The sequence below is a fragment of the Akanthomyces muscarius genome, chromosome 2 (assembly GCF_028009165.1).
Source record: "Akanthomyces muscarius strain Ve6 chromosome 2, whole genome shotgun sequence".
NCBI lineage: Eukaryota > Fungi > Ascomycota > Sordariomycetes > Hypocreales > Cordycipitaceae > Akanthomyces > Akanthomyces muscarius.
This window is the reverse complement of record NC_079242.1, coordinates 5,124,137-5,149,427: the sequence shown is the minus strand read 5'-3', so window position 1 is coordinate 5,149,427 and position 25,291 is coordinate 5,124,137. Positions and strand designations below refer to the sequence as shown.

The 25,291-nt window shown below is 53.9% G+C and overlaps 9 protein-coding genes across 9 annotated transcripts; 4 read left to right on the top strand and 5 right to left on the bottom strand.

Annotated features, from left to right (window-relative positions):
* Positions 1-134: 134 nt before the first annotated feature.
* LMH87_004847 (uncharacterized protein) lies at positions 135-4,696 on the top strand (the record flags this gene model as incomplete). Its single annotated transcript, XM_056196128.1, has 12 exons — positions 135-257; positions 319-424; positions 482-566; positions 620-674; positions 733-1,068; positions 1,120-1,290; positions 1,340-1,434; positions 1,486-2,203; positions 2,255-3,924; positions 3,978-4,096; positions 4,171-4,607; positions 4,670-4,696. The coding sequence occupies 12 exons, from the start codon at positions 135-137 to the stop codon at positions 4,694-4,696; spliced, it is 3,942 nt and encodes a 1,313-aa protein (XP_056049687.1).
* Positions 4,697-5,662: 966 nt separating this feature from the next.
* Positions 5,663-6,619, bottom strand: LMH87_004846 (uncharacterized protein; the record flags this gene model as incomplete). Its single annotated transcript, XM_056196126.1, has 1 exon — positions 5,663-6,619. One exon carries the CDS (start codon positions 6,617-6,619, stop codon positions 5,663-5,665), a length of 957 nt encoding a protein of 318 aa, XP_056049686.1.
* Positions 6,620-7,438: 819 nt separating this feature from the next.
* Positions 7,439-8,495, bottom strand: LMH87_004845 (uncharacterized protein; the record flags this gene model as incomplete). Its single annotated transcript, XM_056196125.1, has 5 exons — positions 7,439-7,494; positions 7,786-7,808; positions 7,894-7,928; positions 7,989-8,032; positions 8,441-8,495. 5 exons carry the CDS (start codon positions 8,493-8,495, stop codon positions 7,439-7,441), a joined length of 213 nt encoding a protein of 70 aa, XP_056049685.1.
* Positions 8,496-9,167: 672 nt separating this feature from the next.
* On the bottom strand, positions 9,168-9,560 carry LMH87_004844 (uncharacterized protein; the record flags this gene model as incomplete). The annotated part of the gene is made up of 2 exons (XM_056196124.1): positions 9,168-9,228; positions 9,361-9,560. The coding sequence occupies 2 exons, from the start codon at positions 9,558-9,560 to the stop codon at positions 9,168-9,170; spliced, it is 261 nt and encodes an 86-aa protein (XP_056049684.1).
* A 1,548-nt stretch (positions 9,561-11,108) lies between these two features.
* Positions 11,109-11,735, top strand: LMH87_004843 (uncharacterized protein; the record flags this gene model as incomplete). Its single annotated transcript, XM_056196123.1, has 1 exon — positions 11,109-11,735. The coding sequence occupies one exon, from the start codon at positions 11,109-11,111 to the stop codon at positions 11,733-11,735; it is 627 nt and encodes a 208-aa protein (XP_056049683.1).
* A 3,133-nt stretch (positions 11,736-14,868) lies between these two features.
* Positions 14,869-16,476, bottom strand: LMH87_004842 (uncharacterized protein; the record flags this gene model as incomplete). The annotated part of the gene is made up of 4 exons (XM_056196122.1): positions 14,869-14,909; positions 14,968-14,983; positions 15,242-15,351; positions 15,408-16,476. 4 exons carry the CDS (start codon positions 16,474-16,476, stop codon positions 14,869-14,871), a joined length of 1,236 nt encoding a protein of 411 aa, XP_056049682.1.
* A 1,076-nt stretch (positions 16,477-17,552) lies between these two features.
* On the top strand, positions 17,553-19,738 carry LMH87_004841 (uncharacterized protein; the record flags this gene model as incomplete). The annotated part of the gene is made up of 6 exons (XM_056196121.1): positions 17,553-17,744; positions 17,802-17,888; positions 17,948-18,086; positions 18,141-18,216; positions 18,350-19,320; positions 19,449-19,738. 6 exons carry the CDS (start codon positions 17,553-17,555, stop codon positions 19,736-19,738), a joined length of 1,755 nt encoding a protein of 584 aa, XP_056049681.1.
* A 140-nt stretch (positions 19,739-19,878) lies between these two features.
* Positions 19,879-21,659, bottom strand: LMH87_004840 (uncharacterized protein; the record flags this gene model as incomplete). Its single annotated transcript, XM_056196120.1, has 5 exons — positions 19,879-20,057; positions 20,125-20,827; positions 20,910-21,292; positions 21,364-21,502; positions 21,558-21,659. 5 exons carry the CDS (start codon positions 21,657-21,659, stop codon positions 19,879-19,881), a joined length of 1,506 nt encoding a protein of 501 aa, XP_056049680.1.
* Positions 21,660-23,207: 1,548 nt separating this feature from the next.
* On the top strand, positions 23,208-24,382 carry LMH87_004839 (uncharacterized protein; the record flags this gene model as incomplete). Its single annotated transcript, XM_056196119.1, has 3 exons — positions 23,208-24,100; positions 24,170-24,281; positions 24,368-24,382. The coding sequence occupies 3 exons, from the start codon at positions 23,208-23,210 to the stop codon at positions 24,380-24,382; spliced, it is 1,020 nt and encodes a 339-aa protein (XP_056049679.1).
* Positions 24,383-25,291: the final 909 nt, after the last annotated feature.

Genomic DNA, 25,291 nt, shown 5'->3' with positions numbered 1-25,291 from the left:
AGTGCCAAGCGCAGCTGACTCCTACTCCTACTTCTCGGAGACTTTGTGCCCGCCGGGAGCCCGTCGACATGAAACCGGGAGCTGCAGAAAAGCTTCTTGTCGATGGCATGTTTCGTTGACTTCCTTGCGCGAATATGACTGACGCGCCGGAAAAGCAAGGCGTCTCGCCGCCAGTGGATGACGAAAAGAACAATGACAAGAAAGATGTGGCGAGCCAAGTGCGCCCCCAGCGCGAGGCAAACTTTCACGATTATCTGGTACGCTTCAGCATCTGACAGACATATGGGGTTTTGAATTCTAACGCAGGTGTTTCCCCAGAGAGTATTCAGATACGCCAGCAAATGGGATTTTGCCGCATATGCCTTTGGCTCCTTGGCCTCGGTCGGCGCTGGCATCACGCTGCCCCTGCTCAATGTCGTGTTCGGTACGATTCCCCCGTCACATCATCAGTAGCAAACCGTTGACGTCTTCTTCATCTCAGGCCGCTTCACCAGCCAGTTTACTAGCTTTGCTGGCTCTGGCACCCTATCCCCCGAAGCTTTCAGGTCGACCCTGCAAAGGCTGTCGTAAGCGCTTCCAACCCCAGAACATCGTACGTTAATTTGACCGACTGCGCCAGATTATACATGCTTGGCCTGTTTCTCGGCAGACTCTTCCTCAACTACATCAACAAAGTATGCATTCTCTCCCGACCCGTAGCATCCCCCAACATTACCTGACCGCCGCTCCCAGTTTGCCTTTCGCATGATTGGAATCCGCATTTCCTCGGCCATCCGTCTTCACTTCCTGCAGGCTCTCTTTGCGCAGAGCATCCACGTCTTTGACTCGATGCCGCCCGGCTTCGCCACCAGCACAATCACCACCACGAGCAACACGCTGCAGCTCGGCATCTCCGAGAAGCTCGGCACCTTTATCGAGTTCAACGCAACCATGGTCGCCGCCATCGTGGTCGCCTTTATCTACAGCTGGCGACTGACTCTGGTCACATCGTCGGCCATTGTTTTCATCATGATTACCATTGGCGTTTTGCTGCCCCTCATCGTGAAAGGGCAAAGCCGCACGAGCAAGGTATGAGTCTGACGCTGGTGCAGATGTACAGAGACTAATGCTTCGGCGCAGTTGGAGGCAAAATCAAACGCCATTGCCAGCGAGACTTTGGGCAGCATTCGTATGATTATGGCCTGCGGAGCCGAGATGCGCATCGCCAAGAAATACGCTGCCGTCATTGAAGAGTCTCGAAAGAATGCACAGTCTACCAGTCCTTTGATCGCCCTACAATTCGGTCTCGTTGTATGACTCCCTTTCCGCAATTGCGTAAGGCTTGACTGACCACCTGCAGTTTTTCGGCATCTTTTCTGCTTTCAGTTTGTCCTTTTGGTACGGCGCCAAGGCTTTTCTCCAGGGCACTGTCAACGACGTCGGCACCATCATCGTGTAAGCATGCTCCGGAATTCGACTTGGCCCTTTTTCCACTGACCATCCAAGGGTCTTGTTTTCCGTCATGATGCTTCTATTTTCGCTCGAACGCACGTCCACGCCACTGCTCGCCGTGAGCAAAGCCACTGTCGCCGCCTGCCAATTCTTCACCGTCATTGACGCCCCGCGCCCTGAACCTGGCCACCTTGCCGCCCCCGATATCACGGCCGATCAGGACATTGTTCTCGAAGACGTCACGTTTGCGTATCCGAGCCGTCCTCACGTCAAGGTCCTCGACAACCTGAGCCTGCGTCTTGAATCGGGCAAGACCACCGCCATTGTCGGTCCTTCTGGGTCGGGGAAGAGCACCATTGTTGGCCTCATCGAGCGCTGGTACTCGCTAAAAGAGCAGTACGTTGTGGCCAAGGCCGTCGAAAAGAAGAAAAAGAAGAAAAAGGGCGACAGTGACGACGAGGAGCCCACCGAGGAGGAGGCGGCCGCTGCTCAGGCTGAATTGGATGCCTTGTCCGGGCCTCCCATTTCCCTCGCGGGCAGCGTCACCACCTGCGGCCACTCCATCGACGACATCAACGTCAAATGGTGGCGCACGCAGATTGGCCTCGTTCAGCAGGAACCTTTTCTCTTCAACGAGTCCATCTATGCCAACGTGAGCAACGGTCTGGTCGGCACGCAATGGGAAAACGAGCCGGAGGAAAAGAAGCGCGAGATGGTCAAGGCGGCTTGCAAGGAGGCATTTGCGGACGAATTCATTGATAAGCTGCCACAAGTATGTTGTCCCCCGCCTTCCCTTTCTTAACACTTCAACTAACGTGGACAGCGCTACGACACAACGGTCGGTGACGGCGGCGCCAAGCTCTCCGGCGGCCAGCGGCAGCGCATCGCCATTGCGCGCTCCATTGTCCGCCAGCCTAAGATCCTAATCTTTGACGAGGCTACCAGCGCCATCGACGTGCGTGGTGAAAAAATTGTCCAGGCGGCCCTCGACCGCGTCGCCCAGAACCGCACCACCATTACCATTGCGCACCGGCTCTCCACCATCAAAAAGGCCGACAAGATTGTCGTCCTAAAAAAAGGCCAGGTCGTCGAGACGGGCACGCACGAGAGCCTGCTCGATGTCGAAGGCGGTGTCTATGCTGGTTTGGTCCACGCCCAGGCCCTTTCTCTCGGCGAGGCCACGGATGCGGGTGAGGGTATCCTAGAAGAACAGGCGGATGTCGCCGAAGAGTTGGCGCACGAGACGAGCAAGGCCAAACCTGAAGCCGACGCCATCGCGGCTGAAGCAGCGACGACTGACAAGAACCGCGGCTTCTTTGCCAGCTTTGGACGCTTCTTCTACGAGACGCGCAGCCACTGGCACATGATGTTCCTGACGCTCTTCTGCGCCGCCTGCGCGGGCGCGGCCATCCCCATCCAGGCTTTCCTGTTCGCCAAGGTCATTGTCGTGTTTGGCTACGCGGCGGACCGCGCGCGCTTCCGTCGTGACAGCGAGTTCTACGCCCTCATGTGGCTCATCCTCGCCCTCGGCGTCGGCGCCGCATACACGTGCACCTTCTTCTTCGCGACGCGCACCGCCAACGTCATCCGCGCCAAGTACCAGCGCGCGTACTTTGTCTCCATCCTGTACCAGAAGCCGTCATTTTTCGACCACGACGACCACTCCCAGGGGACCATGACGGCGCGCGCCTCTGGCGACCCGCAGAAGCTCGAGGAGCTGATGGGCGCCAACATGGCCAGCGTGTACATTGGCCTCTTTACTCTGCTCGGCTCCATCCTCATCGCCTTTTGCTTCGCGTGGAAGCTCGCCATCGTGTCGCTCTGCGTGGTGGTGCCCATCCTGCTGGGGTCCACGTACTGGCGCTTCCGGTACGAGATTGAGTTTGAAAAGATGAACAATGCCGTGTTTGCCGAGAGCTCCAAGTTTGCGTCCGAGTCCATCGGCGCGTTCCGCACCGTCGCGTCGCTGACGCTCGAGGACGCCATCTGCGAGCGCTTCCGCGGCCTCTGCCGCGGCCACGTCGTCGAGGCCTATAAAAAAGCGCGCTGGGTCAGCCTGCTCTTTGCCTTTTCCGACAGCGCCACCATGGCCTGCCAGGCCCTCATCTTCTACTACGGCGGGCAGCTGCTGCTGCGGGGCGAGTACGACCTCACGAGCTTCTTTGTGTGCTTCATCGCCATCATGAACGCAGGCGAGTCGACGGGCCAGGCGCTTAGCTTCGGGCCGAATGCGGCGCAGGTCAAGGACGCGGCCAACCGCATTCTGCACCTGCGCGACTCCCAGAACACAGACGACGGCGGAAGCGCGGGCAGCACCTTGGCAGATACAGACGGCGGTGTCAAAATCGAACTCGAGAATGTGCATTTCCGGTATCCTAGTCGGGACACGCCCGTTTTTAGCGGGCTCAGTCTGACAATTGAAAAGGGCCAGTTTGCTGCCCTGGTCGGCGCGTCTGGTTGCGGAAAGACGAGCATCATCTCCCTTCTTGAAAGGTATAATCTGATCTTTCCAACGTCTCTAAGACTGACACTAATGGGATCCCCAGATTCTACGACCCCGACAAGGGCCGCATCCTCTGCAACGGGGAGGATATTGCCAAGAGCAACGTCTATACTTACCGCCAAAACCTATCGCTCGTCGCCCAGGAAGCGACTCTTTTCCGAGGCAAGTCTATAAATCCATCAAACTACTCAACTATCCTCGAAGACCAACCCCGGCTAACGTTCTACTTCTCCCAGGCACCATCCGCGAAAACATTCTTCTCGGCGTCGACGAAACCACCGTCACGGACGAGCACCTACACCGCGTCTGCCGCGAGGCCGAGGTGCACGACTTCATCGTCTCCCTGCCCGAGGGGTACAACACCAACATTGGCTCGCGCGGCGTGACGCTGTCGGGCGGGCAGAAGCAGCGCGTGGCGATTGCGCGGGCGCTGGTGCGGCGGCCGAGCATCCTGCTCCTGGACGAGGCGACCAGCTCGCTCGACTCGGCAAGCGAGAGGCTGGTGCAGGCAGCGTTTGAGCGCGCGGGACGCGGCCGCACCATGGTCGTCGTCGCGCACCGCCTCGCCACGGTGCAGAACGCCGACGTCATCTTTGTGCTCGGCGAGGGCGGGCTGCTGGAGCAGGGCAGCCACCAGGAGCTGCTGAAGAAGCGGGGTGTGTACTGGCAAATGGTAAGTTGGTCTTTGATTTTTGGTTGTATTGTTTCCCTTTTGGTTTCTGACTGTGGATTTAGTGTCAAAGCCAAGCGCTTGACCGGTAGAGGTGCAGTGCCGAGACACATGTACCATATCTCCGCTCTCATGTATCAGTCGCTTGATCTTTACTCACCAAAACACTACTCATCAAAATTCTGTCAACTAAAATACTAAATATATTAATAAATTATAATGCTTTAATGCACTGCGTTGCATCTGTTGCACACATGAGATCTGCACACAGAGTACTACTTTGTTTAATCGTCTAGGACAGGGAAGGAAGTTGGCGACATCGGTGCGATGCACTTGTCAATCACTTTGGCTTATCCACAGACACGCGAATTGGAAGTAATAAATGAATAGTTCAATCGTCTTCTATTCAAAGACCCGAGTAATTGTTTCTTTGACCCGGGAAAAAAGGCTAGTCTGCATCATCCATCGTCCGATGCGGACCAATCCATGACTTGACTGGAGTACATGCTTGCACATCAGTACGTTCCCGATGGCAAAGCTCCCACTTGTCACGGCGCCGCCTCTCTGGCAAGAAGCAGACGCCGGTGGCAACCAAAGTTGCGTTGGCTCAAGAAAGCGCAAGATGAAGAAAGAATTAATATATAAAGAGAAAAAGCTCACAGGACGCCGAGGCGCGTCGCTGCGAGGGGCCGTAGCATCGACCCGGATTGTCATCACGGGCATCTCAACCGCGGCTGGCGAGCTCGAGAGCAAATCGCAAGACCAGCTTGGCGCTCTCCTCGACCCGCCGGGGAGGCGTGAGGATGGGTGTGTGTTTGTGTGTGTGAAATTTCAGACGAGGCTTTGCGAGGCACACAAAAATGGTGCCTCGACGACAAAGAACCAAGAGGGGGAAAAACAAAACGTGTGTGCAAAAGTCAGACAGGCGTTGAAAGAGTTCCAGCGTCTGCTCATGTGCAGAAAAATGAACGAAACAGCCAAAGTACCGGCCTGTAGTCTGAGCCCTGGACCACGCTACGCCTCCCGCTTCGTTGCCCCGTTGTGCTTTGAGCGCGCACTTAGGAGACGATGATGCCGTTGCGGCGGGAGACGTGGTGGTGGACGTGCTCGTCCTCGGACTCGGACTCTTCGATGTCGCTGCCGCACGAGTCGGTGTCGTCGTAGCCGCAGCGGGAGCCACCGCAGTCGAGCTTGACGCGCTCGCCGCGGCGGGTGATGCCGTAGCGTTCGCAGGTGCAGGTGCTGCAGTCGGAGCTGGGGGTGCTGTAGCCGGAGAGGGAGGACGAGGGCGAGGAGGAGTCGGAGCGGTAGGAGAAGGAGGAGCCGACCGAGGAGACGGGCGAGGTGCTGAAGTCGGTGACGAGCTCGTCGTCGAGGCCGGCGGTGCCGAAGCGGGCGGCGAGCTCCTCGAGCTCCTCGTTGCCGTGGTAGTCGGACTCGAGCAGGTGCTTGGTGGCGTGCGGCGACATGGGCTTGGGAGCCTGGATCTGGGAAATGGACAGGGGACGGCCCTTGGGGATGTCGACGGACAGGCTCTTGCGCGAGGAGGAGCGGTCCTTGTCCTTGGAGGACGAGTGGTGGCGCGAAGAGGAGGAAGAGCTCTTGCTGCTCGACTTGGAGGAAGAGGAAGACTTGGAGGAGGACTTGTGCGAGGAGGAGGAGGACGACGACTTGGAAGACGACTTGGAGGACGACTTGGAGGACGAGGAAGACTTGTCAGAGGGAACGTCGAGAATGTTGAGCTCGCGGCCGGTGGTGGGCTCGGTGGTGCAGGCGATGCTGGGGTTGTGGGCGACGTGGTAGCCGTCAATGATGTAGTAGTACCAGTAGCGCTGGCCGGTCTGCAGGGTCGTGTTCTGGAAGCGGAAGGTGCCCTTCCAGGAGCCCGACTTGGACGAGGTCTTGTCCTTGGAGAGCGGGAGCTGGCCGACGTAGTTGTCCCAAGAGCCGAGGAGGTGGACGGCCTTGACGCCAGAAGAGACGCGGAGGGAGAAGGAAAGCTGAATGGCGGACATTTTGTAGTTTTAAAATTTGGAAAGTCTTGAAAAAGTGTAGAGAACAAAAAACGGCGATGCAAAAAATAGTAATTATTCGTCAAAGTGCGGTTGAAAAAAGGATTCTTGAACGGGGGTGTAAAAAAATGATGGTGATGATGGAGTCGTTTCGAGCAAGTATTCCGAAAGGTTCCGTTTATTAAGTGATGATGATGTTGATGATGCAGACAAAAAATGTAGTAAAAATGGTGATAATCGTTTCTCTGAAGCTGACCAGCAACTTGATGTATAAATCGGGCGAAAAAAGGATGTGCAGGTGTAGATGTTGGCTTGAGAGACGTGTGATTATTAAATGAAGAAGTAAAAAGGGTTAGAGACCAGCTCTAGGGATGCAAACAAAAAAAGGGAAGAGGGGGGGGAAACGAAACAAACAGAACCGAGAATATGGTATTGACAAGACTTGCTGAAGAAGAGAAAAAAGAGAAGAAGGGAAAGAGAATGGAGGGTGAGGCCGCGGGCCTTGATATATGAGACCGGGCGGCTGGACGGCGGCGGCGGCGGTGGTGGTGTAAGTAGCGTGGGCGGCTGGGGAGGGGGGAGTGGAGGGGTGGGTGGGTGAGAAGCCAGACAACGGGACTTGCCTAGTTTCTCTCTACCGGGATACGCACGACGGACAAGGAAGGCATGGGACCTTCGAATGCGGGCGTGCAGCATGTGTGCGTGGGCCAATGGACGGACGAGCGAGGGTGGTGCTGGGGCTGCATGGCTGATGGGAGGGTGGCATCGGCAACGGGTAGGGTGGCACAACACCACTTGGTCTACCGGGCCTTTGCTCGTCATCTAGAACTTGAACATGGGTCTATCCTTTTCTCGAGGTATTTTTTGTGGATTGTTTACTAGTGGAAAGGAATAGTTAGCGAGGATGTAGAAAGTGCAACGATGTGGGCAGCATCCTGGCGGGCGTCGTTGTTGGAGACCTCGAGGTCATCATCATCTGAAAAAAAGTCCAATCCAGAAGATGTGTGAGTTTGTGCCTGGACAGATGAAACTCGTGAAAACTCGGTACACGAGACTGATTTCATGTGGTTGCACAGCATGCTGCGCAAAGCTTGTGCATATCGCTGAGCCGTCTATTCGGTCGTGCCCATCTTGACATTCCTTGTGTAAGCTGTCAGGTGTATACACACTCATCCTGCAGCCATGCCTGGTCCTGCATGAAGTGGGCATTAGATCATCCAGAACGAAATATCGAAAGCACGACTGCCGAAGGTAAGAGAGAGAAAAAAAAAAGCCACCTTCTATGCAACTTGATCGTCAACTTTTCCAAAAGCTGAAGAAACCATCATGAGTGAGAAGAAGAGCCCAGCCAGTGAGGAGCGGGGAAGGCTACCTGGAAAAGGGCTGGGGAGCCACCACGGCGGCTAACGTGCAGCTCTAAAAGGACGGGCCAGACAGACACCGCCGATTAAAAGTTAACAGCGCACCAAAACCAGGGCTAGCTCTTTGCTATTTGCAGCCCGCAGAGCAGCCTAAGAAAAGCACCCCACCCATCCACACTCTTTCTCTGCCGGGCGTCTATACGCTCCTCCTCATTGGCCGGACTCGCTCCGTCACCATGCATGTCACCCAGCCAGTGACGAACGAGCACGACCTTGTCTACTCTCCCTTGGGCAAGGCACGCCACCTATTCTTCCGTTGAGTTCGCTCTGATTAGCGTCTTCTTTGATAGCACAAAGACGCCACCCTACGGCGATGCGACCCTGACGAAAGATGCAAGAAAGCGGAGGGGCTTGGTGCGTCTCGTGCCGTTCCTCGCGCCGCTCGCTTCCTCGATGGATCTACCCACGAGTACCGAGCAAGTGTAGTGCTCGAAGCTGCTTTTGCAGAATCTAGTCATGTGGTGTTTGTGAAAGCAGGCTCGGCAGAGACAGATGTGGTGCTGTATGCTGCTATCCCTTAGGTCAATGTCCATGCACCGATACCATTGAGACCAAGGTAACTTGGATGTAGAGGCAGATGTGGACGACGCAGGCTGGGAATCTTTGAATTGCCAAACATGGTATATCTGCAGCTATCTCTGGGCCTTGGCCACTCCCAAGCTGCCGCAATTGTTTGTGGAAAAATAAGTGCGCAGCGCACAGCTTCTGCTACATCACGACATTCCGTAGACTTGCATCACAACCGTTTCGCAGACAGGCACTGCATCCAGGGCCACGGCCGCATATCCAGATCCCCGCGAACAACTTTGATTCGACAATCGCTGCAGACACAAACTCTTCCGCCAGTCCATCGTCCGGTCGCAATGCTGTAGTCCCGACTGTCGCGTGTCGCCATTGTCCGAGCTAACAGAGCCGTGTCGCCGCGAGTTTATGCTTGCATCACCTCTGCCAATCGAGTCTACCAGGAGCTTTCCGTTGTCGTCCACAATATACACAGTGTCCCGTCTTTCGTTTCGCAGCCGTCGTCACGCTTCGTATGTCGGTGGGACCACCAGCTTCTGCCATTTTTTTATGCTCTTCCCAAAAACCCCAAGACCAAAACGCCAAGCGAAATCAAGCGCGTCGCAAAATTAACCCTCCATCTTGGTATCTCCATCCTCGGCGCCGCGGATCCACAGAACATTGTTGCATCTAAGAAAGCAAAAGAAAAAAAATTGTCAGCAATCTGAAGCTTCAAAACAACAGCCTCTCCCCTCATGCCAACGTCTCTACGCGCCGCAACGGTTTGCGCGCCCACGCCCTGCACCCAAAGAAACAGCTTACCTGATAAGAACCTGCCCCAGATCCGCCGTAAACTTGTCCGCAATGTACTCTTGCGTGTTGGCCAGCTGCAGGTTCATGTACGCGTCCAGCGACACCAGCTTGCCCTTGTACTCGGTCTCTCCCCACTTTAGCCGCACCGAGACCGTCTTGTCGACGAGCTCCTGCAGCATCGGTCGCGGGTTGACGGGGACGAAGCTCATTTTGTCGGTTTCTTTTTTGTCTTGCGTGAGCTGCGTGGGTGGTGCTGACTCTTTTTTCCTTCTCGGCGTTGATCGTGGAAGCTCATGCTGGGAAAGTTTCGTGCCTAGCACACGATGCTGACATAATCACAACCCGATAGATGCATACCTGCAAAGAGTTGCATATCTGGACCTGGACCTGGGCCAGCCCGTGCAAATCAGTTCAACACTGCAGCTTGAATAAAAGCGGCAACAGGCTATACTTTGCTCAACAACATACGATGGCGCTCCCACGCATACATACTTTGAACAAGACTTGTCTTACTAGGCCGTTCACGATCCGTCCTGCTAGCGTGCCTGGCGAACAAGGGCCTGCATGATGCTGGGGAGATGTCTGTCCCACGCGCAGGCCTCCGATCTCGTTCACATCACATTCACGCCGTATCTCGAGGGGCGTTTCGACATGCTAAACTCTGACAAGGTCCAAGTTGCTCATCAACTCAAGAAACGGCCAAGCAGGTCCGCAGCCATCCAGCCATCCAGCCATCCACGGCCGCCATCTCCACCCACCCATGACTGTCCCGCCATCTGCGGCCCGTTCTCGTGGCCGCCGAGCTGAAGTCGCATTCTCCTACTAGTAAGAAGCCTAGAGCTCGCCTTGGGGTGCCGTCATCCCGCCACTCACCGCCGGTCGGGGCCAATTGCTGCAGTGGGATGTGCGGCCCTTTTCCAACAGGACGCACACCTTCTCTAGCCCCGGCGGGTATGCAGGAAACCGGTCATATCGGTGGCTGTCATGTCGGTAGAGATAGCTGGGACCTCTTTGGACACGATTCAGGTGGTATGACTAGCTGGCGTACCATCGGGCCTTGCGAGACAATTCTACAACGTCGCGTGGTGTTGCTCTCTGGCGATCCTTGGATGCAAGCGAGCTTGGGAACCGCGTGACTCGCAGCTCCTCGAATGAAGGTAAGTCAACCGCATTAGTTGAAGTGAAAATTGCCAAAGAAGTAGATGCGAAGACCTTGTATGAAGTGATGACATGCGCAGGCTTCACTCGCGCCTTACGTAGACAACAACGTAATTAGCACCTGCCGAGTGCCACAGCACATTTCTTGAAGTTTTGCCCACATTGCATTACTTTAGGCGTGCACCATGTTCCGAACAGAACTAGTTGCAGGCTAAACACTTGGAAAGTCCTCGCATGTAGGTGTAGCCCACCATGTAGTTCTCATGTACGCTGCCTTCTGCCAACCTGTCCCTCCACCGCAAGTTACACTGCTCCAACGCTCCAACCACAATGGTTCTGGGCATGCCAAGGTCTCTCAAAATCGCCTAAAATACTTCTCGCCTTTCATGTTTCAATTCAACTGCAGTTCATTCCCAGAAATGTTGGCCATCACGTGAAGATCTGTGCTCAGCGTGCAAACAGCGCTTGGGCGCCCTGTGGGGATCACGACCATGAAGTTTGCTTCTTGAGCAAAACTGCGAGCGGCGCATCAATCATTGAACCGATTCCTGCCTCCTCATCATATTGCCCAAAAAGAAACTCCATTGAATCACCACAAAATGGCAGCCTTCAAAGTCGACGAGGCCCTCATCGCGCGCGTCACAGACTACGTCAAAGAGTACATGTCCCACTACGACAGTTCCCACGACTTCAACCACATCACGCGCGTCCTGCGCCTCGCGCAGCACATCCAGGCCCGCACGCCCAACACATCGCAGGCCGTCGTCACGCTCGCCGCGCTCCTTCACGACGTCGGCGACAAGAAGTACCTGCAGCCCGGCGAGGACGCCTCGCGGCTCATCCACGCCACGCTGCGGTCCCTCGGCGCCGGCGACGCGCTCGCGGAAAAGGTGCAGGCCATCTGCCTCGGCGTCAGCTACTCGAGCGAGGTCAAAGACCCGGGCAGGGTCGTGGCGCTGATTGAGGAGCACCCGGAGCTGGCGGTGGTGCAGGACGCGGACCGGCTGGATGCGATTGGCGCGGTGGGCATTGGCCGCACGTTTGCGTTTGGCGCGGCCAAGGGCAGGGGCCTGGAGGATACGATTCGGCATTTCGAGGAGAAGCTGCTGAAGCTCGAGGGCATGATGAAGACGGAGACGGGGAGGGCGCTGGCGAGGGAGCGGTCGGAGAGGATACGGTTGATGCTGGAGTGGTGGCTGCTGGAAACGGGAGACGAGGTTTGCTAGTTGAGACAGCTGGGACGATTAGAACATCAGCTTGCATTAGAAGAATAGCGGAATTAAAGGAAATTAGAGAAACAAGACAAGGACGAAAAGCAGGAAAGAAAAGAGAAACCGAGAAAAGTTAAATGGACAAGAAGAATGCTCCTAAATGTGGTCAAAGATGCGTGAGCTGCCAATGAAGGTGCAGGTAGGTAGTCACGGCACTGGCTACTGCGGGCTCTTCCGCCAAGTATCACTACTACAGTCATACTACCAAAGAAGAGAGAACAACAGAGGGCAAGATTTGGTAGCAATTATATAGCTATATGTGTATATATAATTTTATACAAATTTTTTGTCGCCCTTGGCGGCGGCGGCGGCGGCGGCGAGCCTGCGCGCCCGCCAGAGGTACAACTGACGTCCTCGACGCCAGAGGAAGTCGACGGTCGTGACCACGTCGGCCACGAACCGCAAAATTCGGGCGGCGCGCGCCCAACCGCCTTCTCCCGAAGGCATTGCTGCTGTTGTTGCTGCTGCTGCTGCTGCTTTCAAGTCTATATGCTGTTAGCCGTTCTATCATACGTCTGGTAGCGGACAAAGAAGAAGAAGAGAAAAGGGAGAAAAACTCAGAGGCTACACAAACGCAGCAGAAATAATCAGTAGTGTGTGAGTAAGCGAGCGCCGCACAGAAAATGTTGGGTTGCCAGCTGGCAGACCTGCTCAATGCAAACGCCGCGGCTGGCAGACTTCTCGATCCCTCAAGCCCCGTGTCGTTCTTGCAAACGAGCACCGCGGGGATTGTTAGGCTGCCAGCTGGTAGATTTCCTTGCGGATGTAAACGCCAGCACCAAATTTTCTTTTCACTCTCTTGTCTTGCCACATCATTCCGCCCAGTAGTACCCTATTCATATCTTCGTGAAACATTTAAAGGTACGGAAATACCGTGAAATCCTTCAAGGCAATATTGATATTGACTGGACGCAGAACGCCCTTAACGATATCTCTCCCAGGAAGGCCAGAGATACGACGTTTCTCGCTACAAAGCCCAAAGACCAGTCTTTCTCCTTGCGAGGCCAAAAGCCAGCCTGTCTATCTGCGAAGCCAAAGACCAGCCTGCCTCCCTGCGAAGCCAAAAATCAACCTGTCTATCTGCAAAGTCAAGGATCAGCCGTTCTCCCCGCTAAGCCAAAGACCGATCTACCGTTCGTCATCGAGTCGTCTATCAACGATACTCGGGCCGACCGGAATATGGGCAACAACTGCGGTTGAGCCTTCCCAAGTTCAAAATATGTAAGTAGAGACCCGCCCATAAATCTGAAGCTGTTGTTGACGTTCGGTACCACTCATCTAGGAGGGCTATCCGCCAAGTCCCGTGATATCGCTGCATTCCTACTGCTGCTGCTGCTGCTTTCATTTGAGGTATGTTCTATCAACGTTTGGTGCGGACCCGACGAGAGTCGTTAAATCGTCTTTCTTTTTTCTCTTCATTCTATTTTCTTCCACCCTCTTTGTTTCTCTTCATTTCCTTATTATTATATTACTTTGCCCTCTTCGAATTCTCGGTCTCCTCTTCGGATCATGCTCCGCCTGGACTCTTCGGTATGTTGTGACCTGCCATCGCTACATTTTACCCCCCCCGCCTCAATAAAACTTTGCAATGGAGTTTGAGCTGCGCAAATGGCTGACAAAGTTACAGCCATCTCACACCACATTCTGCAACTTTGAGTTCTGTGGGCTCACAGCTACCCTCTTGCCGCAAACTCTCCGAAAAACCCTCACGGGGCCTGAGACAACTCCCTTTCTATAAGACTGCGGAGTTGCCAGCCTTCCACGTTCTGATATTATCACGGTCTCGTTCCCATAAAAACAATGCAGACTAAAACCTCGACACATGCTCTTCGCAGCAAACTTTGGCTTCGAGCTACGGCTCTGGTTCTCAGGAGACCGCTCCAGAATAACATCGCAAATGAAAGAGCCAAGATCAGGATCCTCTTCCCGCCCCCCCCTCCTACCAAACGGTATGTTGAATATGGCCCTCTGACTATCTACTCTGTCGCTGACGTTCATCAAAGGTGGTCGTAGAGCGGGAAGTGTGGGACAATATTGTTTGTTTAGCCCTTGAAAGCTTCCAAGAAATCTTGGTGCTCCGCCGTCCCAACGAAAAATTCGTCAAAATCATGACGCTGGTGGACCTCGACGACTTGTTACGCCTGCGACATACCTGCAGAACCTTCATGCGTCTTTTCGCTATTGAACGGTGTCTTTATTAGTATCACCTCACCAAATAACACAACTACAAGAGGCTTTACCACTCGCGCAGAGTTTGGTCGGTACTACGTTCTACGTTTCCTTCACAAAGGGCAGCCTTGTGTCTCTTCTACTCTTGTGTGGCTCATGCTCACAGAAACGCAACGACGATATTCTCGGAAAAGCCCTCCTCTACTCAATGCCCCTTTTGTATTGCTCACAATGTCAATCGTCCCACAAATCTATGCACTTCTCCGCACTTCAACGCCAGGAATTATGACGACAACGAAAGAATCTGTCTTGACCATGAGGGATCTGTCCGGGTCTGCGATCATATTGCTCCGAACTTGCACCAAGTCTGGTGCCGAGCCAGAACTTCTTCGAAAGGATTCGAGAGGCTAGAGTGCCATTTTCTGCATAACAGCGACAACCTCCGTTGCGGCGCAGAGTCATGGCAAGTCCCGTGTTCATTGCTACAAGGACGAGACAGGACATTTGCATTCCGAAATGTCATTTTCAGGACATATACAAGCAAAACGGTTCAAATGGTAAATTACGCCCTGCAGATCTACGGAATGCTATAAGCGCGTTCCAGCGAACAGACGGAGTTGGTCGATGGCTACAAGGCCACTCAGAGGCGCTGGGAAACGTACTGCGAGTATTTGATCCTAACATCCGCGACTGGGTCGACTGGTTTGGCAACGCCTCTGGTCCTGCGATACATAATTTGCAGTTTCGGAATACACTCTGCTACTCGGTATATACAAGGCGATGGAGAGAACCCGCTCTGCTCAACGTTTACCAAACGCGGAGCAGTCGCTGCGGCCAGCTGCGCCATGGCTTCACCGCAAGAACAGCAGGGATTGAGTTCAACACTGGTTTTCTGAAGTGTCTTGGCCGCAATGACCTGCTAGTAATGCGAAAGGTCGTGGATGTTGAGGTCGAGACTACCTTTGCCTCTACGTCAGGTTGGGGCGACTTTGTGCATCTTGCCTTGGACAGTCCTCACCAAGACGAGGAAATGCCTGGGGTGCTTGGGTGTTCAAATGTAACGACATATATGGTTGCTGATCTCGGGGATCATGGGCTAGATCTGCGGACGATTGAGCGCAAGAAGGCGTTGGGTGCGGAATGGTTGAGACAATTGGTATCGAGCTAGCCCCCCCAGGGATGGTCCGAACAGACGTGGTATGGAAAACGGAAGCAGCAGGCAAAAGAAAAGGATGTAGAAGATGGACTGCATTGAATCAAAGTCGACTTTTTAGGTGCTTGGTCCCTGCTACCGTGCTGATTGCATGGTCCACTTCGAGAGTGTTCAGGTATCCAGCATGCAGCTGGTCTACTGTAGTCACGCCGCAAATCTTCATTGTGGCCTCCAGCTCATCGCGCAGAACTAGCATCGTGTCAGTAGGCCAAGTCGCAAACTCTCCTCACCCGGCGACGACTTACTCTCCAATAATTTTACGACGCCCTCATACCCGTAGTTCAGGCCGTACAGCGTGGAACGTCCGAGCCCTACAGCCTTTGCCCCCAGACAGAGCGCTTTGAAAATGTCGGTGCCCCGCGTAATGCCACCGTCCACCATGACGTCCAGTCTCTCGAAGATCTGGGGGCAGTGTCTGTGCAGCTCAAGCAGCACAAGGATGGATGCTGGAGCGGTATCCAGCGTGCGCCCCCCGTGGTTTGAGATGAGGATGCCGTCGACACCAGCGTCCATCGCCATGACGGCGTCCTCGGCAGTTTGAATGCCCTTCAGAACTAGTTTCAAACCGGGCGCGTGCTGTCTTATCCACTTGATGTCATCCCAGGTCACAGAGTTGTCTATGAAGCTACCAAGCGAGCGACCCAGACCACCGCCTTTGGAGTCGTTCGTGGCGGTCACACCTGATGCCGGCGAGGCAAGCTTCTCTGATATCCGAACGCGCTCGTCGGCTTCTCTTTTCCCTGTGCTGGCCGCATCTACCGTCAAGAATACGGCAGTCGCGCCAAATTCTTTGGCCTGTTTCAGGAGCGCTTCGGACAGCACGCGGTCCTTGTTGACGTAGAACTGGAGAAAAATTGGAGTGTCATGAGGCACGGCGACGGAATGGCTGTGGATGTCTTCTACAATGTCTTTGAGCGGGAAGGACGCACTCATGGAGATGCAATGCGCCATTCCAGAGGCCTTGACAGCGCGACCGACAGCCTTTTCGCCTTCTGGGTGCACCACTGCAGCCATAGCCGTGGGGCTCGCAAAAATGGGCACCCTGAGCTTATGTCCAAGCAGTTGTGTGCTCAAATCAACGCTTGAGACATCGCGAAGGATCCGCGGGCGGAGCGTGATTTTGCAGTAGGTGGAGGCATTGCGAGTCTTGGTGTAGAGATCAGTGGCCGCCGACGATATAAAAGCCCAGGCTTTGGGATTGAGTGTTTTGGCCGCAATGGCCTCGAAGTCGTGGACTGACAACACCCGGCTCAAGTCTGGTTTGACGAATTGATCTGCCACGGCAGAGGTACCCGAGCCTGCTTCGTATGCCATCTTGAGTTCAAATGCGTTTTCGGATTCAATTGGATAGAGCTATTCTGCAGGTGAGGTGTACAATCTCGAGAGAGTGAGTCGCGCAAGGTTGTCTCGCAGTGGATGAGCGAAACGGTCGACAGGTCGCAGATCCGACTGACGCAACTCTCACTTGTACCAGCGTCAACGAATTAAGTGACAGATCTTAGACGTTTATTTTTATCGGCAACTTAGTGAATCCTTCAGTGAAGCCAGCCTTTCGGCCGTCTTACCACTTGCCGCCGCATGTGACGACTCCGCCGGGGAAGAAAATCGTCGCGCGGATGCACCAAATAGGATTCTGGGCGCTCCATATCTTACTAAACTTTGGCAAACTATTACGCGGCAGCTGAACCGAGGTTAGACAAATTTATCTTTCGCAAACCGGATGTCATCCACAATGGGCAACCCCCGCTGCAGCTTCGTATATCATTTATATGTTGTTGCAGGGTTCAGATGCAGCAGCGACGCGGGGCACAGTCGCACTTCCTTCCCACCAACAGTGCAAAAAGCTCCAATTGACGACGGATGAGAATTAGAGAAAAAGCCCTGAATGATTATCGACAATGACTACTTAAGGGAGTCACTTCCGCGAAAAATTAATCGATTTTTAGTGCATTGAGTGAACGTCAGTAGATACCTGGACTGGAGCTAAGCTGCGACCGTACGTGGGGTGCTGTCGGCGGCCAGAGAATGAGGCTCGTGGCGGGGTAGCAGGCCGGAGGGGAACGGAGGCATACATTAATGCTGACAGAGTCTCCAACATGCTGCATGTGTATGTAATGGTCCACCGGTGAGCGTGGCGAGCCCCTGCATCTGTGACTCGAGCCCGCAAGCCTGCCGATCGCCCCAGCATCATGTCGTTGCAGCGACGTTGACGTCGGTTAGGACTCCATGCGGCTAGCTAGTTCAACTTTTTGCGACAAGGAAGAAATTTCGTTCGTAAGAATAAATAGGCCGGTAGAGTCAGAGCCTGTGCCATTGTTTAATGTATTTTTCCATGTAATTTCACTTCAGACGTACTCAAAAGTGTAGTACAGGCACTCCTATTTACCAAAATGAACGAGACAAGGCTGTCGGGAACAGCACTCGTAGGAGATGCAGAACGCACACTGAGTGCCAAATACGTTTCTTTCTGTATTGCCATTTTGGTGCTCACCGCCGCGTTTTGGAGTTTTCTCCGCGACTCCAAGTCCCGCCTCAGACTCCCAGGACCACGGGGCATTCCGCTGTTCGGCAACCTCTTCGATGTGGGTGTGACCTGGTCCTACTGAGCTACATTGGCTACCATCTAACAATAAATAAAGATTCGAAATGGGCATGCTGAGACATTTAGCAAGTGGACAGAGAAGTACGGAGGCGTGTTTCGGGTAGTTCTGGGAAGCAAAGAAGTGGCAAGTACACTGCATATCTGGAATGCGATTTAAGGTTGACTAACTCGCTGCGTATGTAGATAGTCCTGAACTCCCGCCAAGCAGTCGCAAAGACTTTGGTCAAGCAAGGAGCTAGCTTCCAAACCAGGCCTGAGTGGGACCTCTGGCACCAGACCTTTGTCCACAGCGCCGACACTGGCGGGGTCGTGACGATCGGCAGTGAGTTCACTTTCCTCTTCGCTTTTAAACCAGGGGAAAGCTAAGTTTTTGCAGCGGCTAAATGGACGGCGGGCATATCGAAGCTACGGAAGCTGTTAGGGCCTCACACGAATGCCCAAAAGCTCCCCAAGTAAGCAGCGAATACCATGCCCTATTTATTTCCCATGCCTTTATTCCCCTGGCTCTTATCATCACTTTTCATTTTTGTTTCCGTCCATTCTTCAAGAAAATTCATGCCAAGCAAGCTCCTAATAAGCTATTAGATACAATCACTTTGTGTCGCGACGATACCTACGTTTAGTCAAGCTGCTGGCTGACGCTCAATCGAAGCCGCAAGACTTGGGTTTCTGCTGGTGGACCACGACCGTCGGGCTCGTGACAGATCAACTCGTAGGCCACCTGCACGATGAAGACTTTACCAAGCTCATCTGCGAAACGGAAATCGGCATCTTCCGACTGAGAGCTCTTGGCTCGCCACTGAGCGACTGGGTGCCTTTCATCCAGCTTTACGAGGGCCTGACTGGCGCTATTACCTCTAAGCTGCGACGCTTCCTGAAGCTTGCCGGCGTCGCCGTCCCTCGACCGCTTCTGAACGACAAGGAAGAGTGGTGCAATTCTCTGCGCTATAACCAGACCAAGTATTGCAAACAGCAGCTGCAGTCGCTCCACGAGCGCATCGAGAATGGCGACACGACTCCATCACAGCTCGGCGATCTCTTCCGCGCCCTTCCGGAGCCGCTGTCCGAGCACGACCAGTACCAAATCATCACCACGCTTTCCGGATCGGGCATGGCCATTGGCACAACCCTCACCTGGTTAATGGGCTACCTCGCTTCGCACCCTGAGCTCCAGGACAAAGCCTTCGGTGCGATCCAGGAGGTGTACGGCGATGAGGTGCCGGACCCCCACGACACGGACCGCGTCGAGTACATCAAGGCTCTGGCGCTCGAGGCTGGCCGCTACTGGACGGCCATTCGCCTGGGCTTCTTCCGAGAGACGTACAACGACTCCAAGATTGACGACTACTCCATCCCAAAGGGGACCATTGTGGTCTATAACTCGTTCCAGATCAACCGAGATCCCGCTGCGTACGACAGTCCCGAGATGTTTATACCAGAGCGGTGGATGGATGGGCATCAAGGTCGTACCGATATCCCAGGAATCGCGGGTGACAAGATTGGCGTCCCACACATGGGCCATGGAGTTGGAAGACGACTTTGCCTCGGCGTTCCAAGTACGAGCTTTCTCCACCTCTGCCTTTCCTTATATTTTATTTTCTTTCATTACCTACCCTCGGATCGTTATCGCAAAGTCGAATCGCTATTGTCTTTCACCGACCAGAGCTAACTGCAATTGTCACAGATGTAAACAAGTCATTCTACGGAGTTTTGTCCTTGGCGCTGCACTTTTTCAAATTTGAGCGTGCCGAGCTCGATGAAGATGGCTTAAAAGAAGTGTTTCCTTCATTCCGGGCCGCTCGACAGAGCACGGCAGCCATGGACCCAATCCACGATCAAGTTTCGCTGTGTGATGGTCAGGCCGCACCTTGCGCGACTGGGATTCGTGTCGTGCCGAGGAACCCAGAGCGATTAGCAGCGTGGATCAGCGAGGGTCATCAAACACTTCAAGATTTTGCGGCATCTTCAGTTTAAAATGGTTGTATTCACAAATTTGATGTTACATGCTCTGTCTAAGCCTTCTCCCACTACTTGCCATCTCTCTGTTCGTGATGACCTCCATCAGTGTCTTCCCACGTCCACCATCATTCCTATGCCGTGGTTCTCAAGTCTATTTAGTCGACTTCAATGAGGCAGCGATGGCCTTTTGGCGACATGATGAAATAGGAAGATTCAATCATGTCTTCGTCGGACATGCCCTCGCGAGTGGAGACGCGAGCATTGGGGAACGTGAGAAAGAAGCGTGCCGTACCCATGCGAAGCTCCGTCTGGGCGAGATGCTGACCGATGCAAACTATGTTCGCGGAATGTATTAGCCCAGACTTTCTCGCACCCTAATTTTTTTTTTCCTTTTTCCTTACCTCGAGAACCACGCCCAAACGACATGAAGGACTCGGCCATCTCCTTGGTGGGCTCAATCCAGCGAGACGGATCAAACTCTTCGGGGCTACCAAAGACGGCCGGATCACGGTGCATGGTGTAAGACTGAGCGCTGACCACGGTGCCGGAATCGAGGTGGAAGCCACATAGATCGGCGCCACTCGGGGGCACCATGCGCGGCATCCCCTCGGGTACAACGGTATGCAGGCGCAGCGTCTCCTTGATGATGCGGTTGAGGAGGTCGCATTTGCGCAGGTCCGCATCGGCGTAGTCGGATGGGAGCGCCTGCAGCTCTGCGACCAATTCGTCTCTCAGGGTGTGATTCTTGCTCAGGACCCAGACCAGATATGTGAGGGTGTTGGCCGTCGTGTCGCTGCCGGCAATGATGAAGGCCTGGCCGTCGCTGGTTAGCTGCTTGGGCGAGACAGTTGTGCCGTTTTCCTGCTCCTTGAAAAGAGTGGTGAAGAAGGTCTTCTTGACATTATCGGCGCCGTTTTCCTCGATCATCTTCTGGTGGATGGCGACGCCGTCGGCGGCAGCCTTGGACATGGTGGCAACGGCCGTCCTGATCGTTTTGCCAGCCTGCAAGGGCAGCTGGGCCATGAGCTTGGTGACCCACGGCACGACCGATCGATAGATGCCAAAGATGCCAGAATTTTTCAAAAAGTAGCTGTAATCATTTTCCTTAACAAAAAAAAAAAAGAGCCATGTTAGTTTCTGCCTTTTCTTTTGGCCTGGCGGTGCCTGGGTGGAGGAGATGCCTCACCTCGCCGCGCTGGAGCATGTGAAACGATTCGCCAAAGGTGAACTCGACGATAATATCCGTCGTCATGAAAAGCCACCACTTCCACACGTCTACTACCTTGCGCGTCTCGCTTTCTGCCTCCATTTGCTGAATGGCAAAGTCGACATGGCCGCCGACGCGCGGGGCCAGCTCGTGGATCGCAGAGTCAGCCATGGGGTTGGCGAGCAAGCGGCGCGACTTGCGGTGGAAGTCGATGTCGTTTGTACTAAAGATGTTTTCGACGCCAGCAGTAAAGTCCAGGTACCAGGTTGTCTTGCGAAAAGTCTCCTTCACCGAGTAGACCGTCTTGACTGCGCTGACGTCACAGACCGAGACTTCGTCCGGGCTAATGCGAACGATGCGACCTGTATTTCTGATCAGCACGCCGCCGGAGAATGCGGATCTTGTTGCCAGTCTGTAAGTCTTGTTCTCATACCGTATTGCTCGTGTAGAGCGTGCACGTAGATGGCCTTTTGACCCCTAATCCAGTAATACTTGAGAACAATGCCGGTCCATTTGGAATACCACGGGCCGGGGACTCGCGAAATTGGCTTTCGTAATGTTGAAACAGCAATCTTGGCCACTGTTAGCGAGCACGTCCCAACGAAAGGAGTTGAAGGCAAGACCGACCAAGAAAAACGCAACGACAAGTGCTGCTGTGGTTGTTACGGCAGCATTCTGCTGGGCAAAAGTGCCCACTGAATTAGAAGAGAATATGGTGCGGTTTTCCATGATGACGAATGAACTGATACTGCAGGCAGCTCTTCGGACAGAAGAAAAAGAATAGAATGTGCACTTTATATCAATTTACACTATCTGCAGTATACCTCATTATGGCTCGCTCTACCACAGCTCAGGATTCCCGATGGCTCCCCGACGAACCCGCGCTAGAGCTGCCAGCCGGGCTAGCCTGTGTCCGCCACATAAGACGCTCCGCCGGCGCGCAGCCGCTCCAGTCATGAGACGATGCCCGTTCCTTGGATTTATTTTGCAGCCTTGATTAGGGCTGCTTGGAATTTGCAGGTGCCTGGGGCGGGCTCATTTCCACCGCTCGCGACCATTCGCTCTCCGGGGGCTGACACGGCACGGCGCGGAGCGGCGCCGTGGGGGGTCGAGGTTCGGACAGGTAGCTTGTCCGAGATGGCATTCCTGCAAATTCAGAGTCGATGATTGGCTGCGCAGGGTTCTTGCCATATGTAGGCCGGCAGTGGCGTACTCGCGATCTGGTACCGGACATGGCTGCACAATGCGACAAGTTTTTCTTCCTTCCTAGCTAGGATCCAAATTACGATGGATGGCGTAAATGCCTCGCCCCCAAGCGGGCGTGGTATTGTTCTAGATGTAGCCTGGAAGTGTGTAGTCTATTTTTGCGCGCCATCTCTAGTCCCACGAAATAGCCTCGAAGCTCCCGCAACATCAAGCTTGACATGGCGGGCTGATCCTACTTTATGATGCACTTGGCCTTCGGAAGCAAGCTTCTCGCCTCTGGCGATCGTGTACGGGCTTTCTCTTGTTTTACGCAGTCACGCGGCGGCCTCTCACCGGGTCCGAGCCGAAGAACTTTTCCGAATGTAACCCTCCGGTCCTGCTTAAATTGACTAGCTTGCGTCTCATGACGGCTAGACTCTCAACGGCCTGGTGCTTAATGATGTCAATAAGCCAGCTCGACAAAGTCCGCTTACTCAATCGGCGCTCCTTGAAAAAGTCACCATCCCTCGCTTCTTTATTCGATACGCCTAAACATTTCCCTTCTTCACCAATGCCTTGGTTCGATGGAGTCAGCTGTTGCCTTGCTGCGGCGCTGTACTGAAGTCGACAGAGGCGCTCCACAAGGTGGTCGTCGACCTAGCGCCACGGAGATGCTCAAGTCCGATTTGTAAAAAGTCGTGGAATTTCTTGTGTCAATCTACAAAGGCAATGAGTGACATTTGCGCTTTCAGTTGGAAACACGGTGGTTTTCACCTCGCGTTCTCATCGACTGTAGAGCAAACTGCCAGGCAGCAGGCACCCCGCTCGTGCTTTTTTGTCCCGCACACTAATTTCTTTATTCCAGCATGGACCAGATGGTGGCTACCCTCGTTTTCAATTTTGAAGCTTTTCCTTGTTGTTGCCTGGCTGCGCAGTGGAAATCGGGTGCCTGCATTCACATCCAGGCTGCGACGGAGCACGTGCTGGCCTCCAAAAGCACCAACAGAGCGTGCACAGAAACCTGGTACTTTGGACCTCTGAGAAACAGCACCACCGTCGTCGAGAGCCACATTCCCTTTCACCACGATCAGGATGTCGCAGCTGCTGTCCCTGCCAGGGGAAGTTTTGGCCGCTATTGTCGATAATTTGGGCCCTTCGCAGGACGACTTCGACAACTTCTACCACCGTTACATGCCCGATGTCAGCTTGTATAGGCTGTCGCAGACTTGTACGATCTTTCGCAGCATCTGCGTACCCAAGCTGTACGAAATTTGTAACATCAAAACTGGCTCCAGCACTCTCCGTCGCAGCCTTGGGATTCTCCGCACGCTTGCCACCAGACCCGAGATTGCAAGCCGAGTCAAGAGAATCATTGTCGATGCAGCCTTTTACGTAAATGCTAGCAGTGTCGATGAGATAGTCCTCTCGGCGGAAGACGCGAAGCTCTTCAATCGCGTCTTGGAGGAAAAGGTCGACATGTCTAGTGTTACGCCTCTGTGCGAGCTGCGCGCCACTGATTCGACTGAGCTCAACGGACGCGATGACATTGGCGACTCTCTGGCCTGCGTGGCCTTTGCTCTCGTGCCCAACATCACGAGCGCCATTTTCTTGTCTCACTATGCATCGCTCGAATGGACCATGACCGCCTCATTTCCGTTGCTCGAGGCATTCTCGATACAGCACGCTGACACTGAGTTGGGAACCGACTTTGAAAGTGGAAAAGGTGTGCTGCTCGCTGCTCCTAATGTGAGACGATTGATCGGCTGGTCGATTTGCTCGCTGGCAACGGCTGAGTACACGTCCGTCAGAGAAGTCGTGCTTGGATACAGCGGGATAAGTGACGACGAGATGGTGCGTCTCCCTGTAGTGTTTCCAAACCTGGAGAGGGTTAGCTACACGGATGGTGGGCCATGTGTCAGCGAAGAGCCTGCCGCAACTCCGCTAGCAATTTCCAACGCGTTACTTGGTCTACGCAAAACGCTAAAGTATGCCGAGCTTGGCGCGCCGTACGAGAAGGTGTCGGATGGCTTCTACGATATTGATGACGCCGACAGATACATGGAGAGTCTGGCCCCAATGAAAGTTCTAGAGAGTCTCCGATTGCAAGCACTGCACATCTACAATGATGATGATAATCCGCAGGAGCTTCCCTCGACCACAGAACTGGTACATTTCCTTCCCACGTCGATACGGAGATTGTGTTTGGAAGACGTGCAATCGTCGAAAGTGGACGATGTCCTCGCTCTGGCCAGGTCGGCACGGCATAAATTCCCCCAGTTGACGCATGTCACTTTTCCTGGCTTGACAAAGTCGATGGAGGAAGTAGTGTGCAACACATATGAAGGGCATGGGATAAAATGCAGCTTCAAAGCTGAGGCTGTGAATGACTATGCGTGCAGCTGTGACTAGCTGCTTGCGTTCGGGTCAAGCTTGTCTTGGAGTCCGATGGAAGTCACATTAGTAAATTTCAAAAAGAGTAAAAAAATGATTTAAAAAAAAATCGTCGTGTGTTTTCTCGTTTTGTTGGTCAAGATTTCAAAATGGCCACAGAGTCCACAGATCGAACTGGAAACGACAAGAGGCAACCCTCGAAATGGCCACGGACACGGTCAGTAATGTGGCAGGAATTCACGAGGTCGACGAACGTGACAGCGGCGCTTGGAGGTGAATTAAATGCATGCTCGGGTAGATTTTTACCAATGTGATCATGATGATCCATATAAAATGAAACAATTCGGTGCACCGGGTCACTATTGAAGCTACTCTTTGCCTTTCAAGGCTGCCCGACTTCCATTGTTTGATGGGTATTGTTTGTTAGTGGCGCCAGAGTTGGGTTAGTGGCCGCCTTGACGATGTCGAAGTTAGGGCGACCGTTTCGCCAACTGTCTTTGGCCTTTTTAGTGTTTTCTTAGCGGACTATCTAGCATCGTCAACACAGAGCGCCCACTGTTCAGCTTTATAATTGTGAACGGCTGCATCGCACTTGATGGTGCCTTGGAGCAATCAATATTGCGCCAATGATGCCAATGCCCTCAAGAGAGAAGCCAGAGCATAAGTTGGTTCGTGATGAGCTGAATGCAATAGCATATGTGCGGACACGAATAACAATGTGCTGAGTGGCGGTGGCGTCGTGGCGGCGAAAGGCTTGTTTAGCGACAGGAACCAAGGTTTTTGCC